The 7,908-nt window shown below is 36.5% G+C and overlaps 1 protein-coding gene across 1 annotated transcript; it reads right to left on the bottom strand.

The window, feature by feature from the left end:
* Positions 1–2,080: 2,080 nt before the first annotated feature.
* Positions 2,081–5,854, bottom strand: LOC125677381 (uncharacterized). Its single transcript, XM_048915419.2, has 5 exons — positions 5,785–5,854; positions 5,129–5,518; positions 4,205–4,591; positions 3,542–3,837; positions 2,081–2,649 (listed from the first exon to the last, which is right to left on the bottom strand). Exons 1-5 carry the CDS (start codon positions 5,837–5,839, stop codon positions 2,275–2,277), a joined length of 1,503 nt encoding a protein of 500 aa, XP_048771376.2. The 5' UTR covers positions 5,840–5,854; the 3' UTR covers positions 2,081–2,274.
* Positions 5,855–7,908: the final 2,054 nt, after the last annotated feature.

Here is a 7,908-nt window from a genome sequence, read left to right as displayed (position 1 = left end):
TTCAGCAACATTTCTCGCATATCAAGCTGGCCGCGGTAGCTCATTCGTAGAGCGTTCGCTTTGTAACTGGGATGTCGTGAGTTCGAGCCTCACTCGTGTCATGACCGCGTCAAGTCTAAGACATACATATAGGTAGTGATTGCTCCTTCACAAAAAAAAAGCTCGGGACTTAGAAGTGAGAATCACGGGTCTTTCGAATATGACCTTAAAAACGGAGATCCTGTGTTGCGTCAGGAGTTGGCACGTTAAAGGACTCCCACTGCTACAATCAAACGCATTGGAGTAGTAAATTTTTTTTAAGCAATGACACGCCCATTTTCACAGAACTATAGGTAAACAATATTCGGATACACCCCTTATATCACTAAAGACCACGTGAAATCTTATGAACATTCAAGCAAATGCAATAGGCGGATACTAACTCATCGCTGACTCCTATTTCTAAGTATTTTACATGAAATTCGATATTCTTTCAGAAACACCTCAAATGTCAGATATACGTAAAATATCAAAAATGATATTGCAGTTTTCTTTTTTTTAATGGGCAAATCATTTTGTTCTTCTTCTTCGGCACGTGTCGCTGTGCGTAAAACTTGCAATAACGCGTGCATTGAAAGAAATTTCAGAATATCAAAAGGTTTTACCGTAACACCGGATATCTCAACGTTACTTGTGTAACGTATTTACATTAACTTCTGGGATCGTACCTGGTCAATTCCAGGGTTTGGGATATTCAACAATAGCTAATTTAAACTAATTGGTATGATTTTAGTGGACTGCCAAAATATACAAATATGTCCTAACCTTATCTAGGTAAATTATAATCAAACAGAGAATCACTATATCAATCAGAGGCAAGCAACGATAACTGGTAGTGCTAACTTAACAAAATGTAGAGCCCAGTCGCCCTCGGATTACCCCATATACTGTAGGACGCCTTATTCAGGACGGACAGTATATGTGGTAGCCCTTCAACCACTACACTCACTGTAGGATGCCTTATTCAGGACGGACAATGAGTATAGCGGCCTGAACGGCGGTCTGTTCAGCCAATGCGGACGACACCAAAGAAAACAAACTATGGCTAGCCTCTTTACTGGAGGTCAACCTCTTCGTGGCAGGCCAGACTTCTGATGGCCTTCCAAATTCACTCTCTAACTGTAAGAACAGGCGAGGAATTATACTTTATTTAATTTACAAACTTACACTGTTTTCTTCTTCCTTCCTCTGCTGAACGCTAGCAACAAATGACACAGACGACTGCGGAGTCTCGGTATTTATACACAAATTAGATCACGTGATGGAAAGTGACTAATTGAGAACTCCGCATGGTCGTACCTCAAATATCCGGAATCATTACACTTCACAATTCTGTATGCGCAGTGTTATATATATTTTTGCATGGAAATATCTATACATATAAATACATTTACGTAAAAACTAGGCTTATTTTCATTGTGTTTATTTATACTCTTTTCGAACACCTTCCTTATCAGCAAAACTCACGTGCTAGTTGTGGTTTCAATCGGAAAAGTGGGCGTGTCATTCCAGCGCTCCAAGCGCTTCATACGATAGAAAATTGTTACCACTTCAATTCGTTTGATTGTACGACCCTGAGTGCTAAGAATGTGTTTAAATTTGTGGTACTTCACTTACAACTGGTGACGTCTGAAAATGGGTGAAAAATTCTCGACTGGACGTAAAACAATCAATCTTTCATATCAAGATGAATATCTCATTCATTAGCGACTTGTTTAGAGACACTTAACTTTGACGCCGCGTCATTTAATCTGAATATTTGGAGGGTAACTGTTTGCACTTCGATTACATCCACAAAATTTCTGTTCTTCACCTTTCATTCATTGCTTAAACATTACGCAAACCAGAAAATCGGTGCCAATTCTCCTGAAATCTGATACTTCAAGATTGTCTGTTCATCTTGAACGTAGCTTTCATATTACTCAAGTTATAAGCACCGACTTTGTCATTGCACGCTCTAGAAGGCACTGTTTAGTTTGTATGCCACAATACACGTACATGTAACAAACATGTGAATCTATCTTAAATATCAACGAAATAGTAATATGTGAATTTTAAAACCATTAATATTCAAAAATACAAAACACAACTCTTCACAAAACACTGAAAAACTATTATACTGAAGAGAAAAATATGTCTGTTATTACGTGTGCTTGTCAAATTAGTAATCCGCATACAAACCAGGAAAACTTTTATTCATTCCATCTGATAAACGGTATCATGTTTCTTATTCACTCACTTGGTGTCAGCGTAATTCTCTTGTGACTGAGTTTTATGTTTTTTGTGTTTCTTCTTCTTCTTTTTCTTCTTCTTCTTTGTCTCTGTATTTTCCTGTACGTCAGTAGTGATCGTTTCTTCATCTTTCTTTTTCTTTTTTTTCTTTCTCTTTGCTTTCTTGTTCTCTTCATCAATAAATGTACTTGGGTTTAGCTGTAGAGGAGAGAGTGAATTTTGTTTTCGAAATGTACGCTTCCCCAGGTCTTCAGTTACCGACGCTAATTGAGAAGAGGTTGCTGGAGAAGAATGTGCTAGAGGTATAATTATTTGAGATGTGGATTGTATTGACGTCGATGTTCTGGAGTCTCTTCTTTCTTCCTGTGATGAAATATCCTGAAATTTTTTTAGACATTTTGTTCAGTTGTTTTAATAGAAATTACACATAGTCTGCATAGAGATTTCTTTTTTCTCGATTAATCAGTGAATGTGGAGTCAGTGAATGTGGAGTCAGTGAATGAAACTAACAGAAATCGCGGGAGGCTTTTGTTTACGTTTTCTTCCTTTGATGCAGTCTCTTGATAAGAATAAGGGGGTGTAAACATGTTTTAAACGTGATATATTCACTGACGGAAAAGCACAAATATTACATGTACTCCTGCTCAGTTAGCTAAACTTCTATTTTTATATAATCGGTGACAGAGCATGTATTTGTTTGCATTGAACAATATATACTGAAAGGATAAAGAAATCGCATATCCTTAATTTTAATGGTATGATTCGAAGGCATATTAACTTTTGATACAATTAAGGGGTATTTTACATGTAACAATGGTCTCTGTATAAACACTGGCTACAGAAATCAACCATCCGTAACTTTCCTGGCATTGTATTCTTTGTTCCTGATTTTTCATTAAAAGTGTGGAGATTTTTTAACACACTCATTGCTGGTAAAACAATTTACAATTTTCCCTACTTTTTCAACCGGGTGTTCGTGTTTTCGATTTATTTCCCGAATTTTATCCCTCATTCACATGCCACGGCTAGGAAATGATGAGAGGTGCGTGCTTTGACATGACGTCTGTACCGTCTGTCTCACAGTTGGATTGCCAGACGTTTGAGAGTTTCCCCAATATACTATATCCCGATTGGGTAGACTCGTTTGTTGCTTTAATTTATTGAAATAATGGAATAAGCAGGTACATACGGCTTAACCTGCGTAAACTATTTGAACTTAGATATCGAGATATGCGTTTCCCTTTCCTTTCAGAATAGATAATAAACTAACATTTATGGATTGCTTCGTTTTCCATTTCATCTTGACAGCGCATACAATGCCAATGCCAATGGAAATGCAAATGATGACCGCGGTAACAATCCCAGCTATGAGTGCTATGTCTTGTTGTCCGTTTGTGGGGTCGCTTCGAGACTGCATTGTTTTGTTTGATACTTCCGTTATGTGTGGTGTTGTTTCTGTTGTTGTGTCCACTGACGTGGTGGTTTCCTCTGTTGTGGTGGTCGGGAAACAGGCCAGATTTTCCTCTTTTGGAGGACAGTTTATAGAAAGGGTGTGACTGGTGTTCACTGAGAAAAACGACAAATATCATTTGAAAAAAAAGACAGCCTTGCAAGTATATATACATACAAACACATGTTTAATTTATTAATCATATGGACATCAATTGCTTTCATCTACAAAGTTGTATCTATGCCTCTTATTGGTATTTTCAAGGTATGTTTCTTTTACTCATACACATCATTAGCATCTTACCTCTTGGATCCTATGTAATACAACATGATTATGACCAATACTTTTTCATATCAAAACAGTGATTGCAAAATCGATAACAAAAAAAAAAAAACAAAACAAAAAAACCAAAAAAAAAAAAAACCATGTGTCTTGACCACAATTGATTTAGTAAACATCTCTTGACTAAACACAAACCTTTACCTGGAGTGGGTTTTATCCACACGAATCCGCCGTTCTGATCGTAGGAGTTCGTGAAGTGGATGATTATATGGTTATGTTGACTGGTATAAAAATTAGCATTTTGTATGAAATTCGTATTATGACTACAGTCGAAATCATGTATCACTCCATCATCCGTGTCATTGATATAGATTCTTTGAAAACACTGACTTGTGTTAAAGAACAATCTCAGATCTTTGGCATTGATCCGGATTTGTCCGTCACATTCGGATGTTTCAATGGAACATTGGAGATCTGTAGTCGTGGACGGAATTCCAGACGACGAATAATTTTGTAGCACAATGTGAACATCAGAAAGATTAGCCTTTGAAATGGATATTGAATTTGAAAGAGACAGAAATTTTTCATCTGAAATAGAGAGAATAATTGAAGACAAATTTCATCTATTCAAGAAGATCATCACGTTCACAGTGTATGTATATGTTACTGATAAACATTCTGGTTACCATTGATTTACATTGTATTTAATTTCGCCTACAGGAATCAATTAACAATAAATTTTATACAAAATACATCTATGAAGTAAAACTTAATGAGAACACTTAGACGTCGTAAAGTATGATTACGCATAAAACCGTTAGATGGTACACCCTTTTCGTCACACTATCACATACATGTCTAATTATGCTAATTCAGTAATGAATTTGTGTTTATATTTTGCAAACACAATAATCTCTCAAAGCATTGACACCCCCTGGAAAATAATGAGAGGATCATTCAGTAAAATCATGTAAAGGGTTAGCAAAAGAAGACAGAACAATTTACAAAGTATTGGGTTTTGAAAGTTTAAAGACGACTGACAAACTTGAAAGAGTTTTACACATAGGCCTAGTTTACAAGGAAAATTCCCTGAAATATTGATCTTTATAAAATTCAATACCCTACCTTGAATGCAATGGTACTTCAACTCTAGTACAGTTGTAGTAGAATGATAGAGACTTTGATCACAAAACACGACTGGACCTGTGGTGGTTGAGCGCACTATAGGATAATTCACACACTGTTTTCTACCCATGCACATTTCATGATACACATACGTTATCGTATCGTTTAAGGTATTATGATATGTATCAAGACAAGCAGCATCGCTATGGTTACAACACGTAGACTCCAAAGACGTATTAGTCCCCTTTACTATACTATTAGGACAACCTGTTGCTAAACCAGTGGCTCCAACTCTGACCTCTATGGGAAACATTTTGTGATTTGCTGGACAAGACTCGTCCATAACCCAGCCTGTTCCATAGCATCTAAAAGCATATAAATCTGCTTGTCCTATGAAAACAAAAGTAAAATTATTAAGATTCCTAAATATATTTTTTGCAAATTTCATCTACGAAAAAAAAAAAACCCAATGAAATTCTAATTAATCGACATCCTAGTCTCAATGAAGACATCTCCTTGTTATACAGTGTATATCTGTGACATTGAAACAAAACGCTTTTCATTCGATATTTTCATCCAATAAAGTACTAAATTTACCACATAAAGAAGTTAATGAAACAGATTATTACTCTAATTATGATCAAATTAATGCTTACCCCGTACGAAATAAGGACACAGAATAATTAGAAACACACATCTGCAAAACTGCATGACCCTTTCTGTTTTCATACCATTCCATGCCCTTGTACCGGTTCAAGTCGATAGACCGTGGAACAAAAATTCAAAAGATTTAAAGTCCCTTTTCCGATAATCTTTGCACAGTAATAGATCATTTAAGTGATAATTGGATTCAAGAATTAACACATCAGTGCCTTTTTATACGTGCGTCTTTAGACAGGACGTAGTATGGTACAGCGAGGTCTGTACGTCCTTATGTCCGTCCGTCCATCTATTTGGGGTTTTCTGTTCCTATTTTCATTTCCCAGATACATATTAAGCTTGAACTTGCCAGGGGCGGATCCAGGAATTACGGTTACAGGGGGCGCCACGGGAGGCAGTGGGCCCAGGGGGCGAAGCCCCCGAAAGCTCCCGAATTTTACAGATTTTATAAGGCTTGATTTATGTCTCCTATTTAGTCATGTGTACTATTTTCTATCATTTCTAATAAGGCTAAATTAATAAAATGACGCAAATTTTAAGGGCTTTTGGAAAAAAATTAAGTTCTCCCAATGAAGTAATTCAAGAAATCAAAATATTTTGTTATTTATTTATCGGGGAGTGGAAGAATCATTGTTTCTTTTATCGTTCAGTGCATTTTCCTAAACAAGATACCACAATTTACCTTAAATTTGAAAATTTTAGGGGGATACAGACATCGCTGTACCATACTGACGCACGTATAAAAAGGCACTGGTATGTTAATTCTTGAATCCAATCATCACTTAAATCCGCCACTTCTTGCTACATATCTTCCTTGTGGGTCCTCTATATCATGTTGCAATTTTGATTCATTTCGACTTCTCTTGGGAGAAGTTTATTTGAAACTTAAAGGGAAAGGCAACTCTAACCTCTTTGTTGCTTTATGAATAAAATATTACTGATATCGAAAATTATAGTCTTTAACAGCAAAAAGCCTTCCTTGACGATTATATCAATATCAATCAAAGAATATGACAAATTTTTATCATATAATTAATCCTATCATTTTTCATTTAAATTGTTTTGGGTTGCCAACTCTTAATGTTAATATGGAGGGTACATAATTTGTTTTCAAGTGCGGACCTTTTTACTTTTTTTCATATGTTGAGAAAATTACATGTTGTTGAGCTTAGTCAGTTTTGGGGAAAATTTACATACAGAGAGTACATGGTTTAACTGTCTAACTCCTTCCACAGTTTTCAAGTGACGACCTTATTTTACAGAGTATACACTACAAATGAATTGTTTTACAATACAAATGGAAAATACACTATAGAAATTTTAACATGACACAGCACAAATGAAAATTTTATAATACAAATGGAAAATATACAATAGAAAATAGAAATGAAACATTATACGATATAAATGGGGTCCCGTGGGGATCCGGGTTAGAATAGGTCCTCAGTCCCCCCCCCCTCTCCTTGCTTGTCGTAAGAGGCGACTAAATGGGGCGGTGCTTCAGATGATACCGCAAAAAACCGAGGTCCCGTGCCACAGCAGGTATGGCACGATAGAGATCTCTCCCTGCTCAAAGGCCGTAGGCGCCGAGCTTAGACCTAAATTTTGCAGCTCTTCACCGGCAATGGTGACGTCTCCATATGAGAAAAGAATTTTCGAGAGGAACGTTATAAAGAATATACAATCAATCAATTAAACATGAATGGGAAATATTAAATATTGGAACGTTTGACATCCCATAGGTATGGGAAATTTTCGTCATTTCTTGGGAGTATTTGTTGAACTACAATGTAACAAGTGAACACCATTTAATTTTACAAGGTGTTTGTATGAGTATTGAAGATGTGCATGTGGCAAGGGTTTAATTTTAGTTTTTATGCGCTCGCCGAAGACGGGACGCATTATGGTATGGCGTCGTCCGTCTTTCTGTCCAGATCTTGTGGGCAGGATACAGACCGATCCGTCCGCTCTAGGATTTTAAAACTTGGTACATTTTATCACAATGATGAGCGGAAAATGTCTATTGTTTTTCAAGGTCAAAGATCAAGGTTGCAGGATCACTTAGTAGGAAAATACAGTAGGCAGGCCATAAGCTTCAGGATATTGCAACATGGTACATT

Source organism: Ostrea edulis, chromosome 3, assembly GCF_947568905.1.
Source record: "Ostrea edulis chromosome 3, xbOstEdul1.1, whole genome shotgun sequence".
NCBI lineage: Eukaryota > Metazoa > Mollusca > Bivalvia > Ostreida > Ostreidae > Ostrea > Ostrea edulis.
The sequence above is the reverse complement of the archived record's forward strand: the minus strand, read 5'-3'. Positions and strand labels throughout refer to the sequence as shown.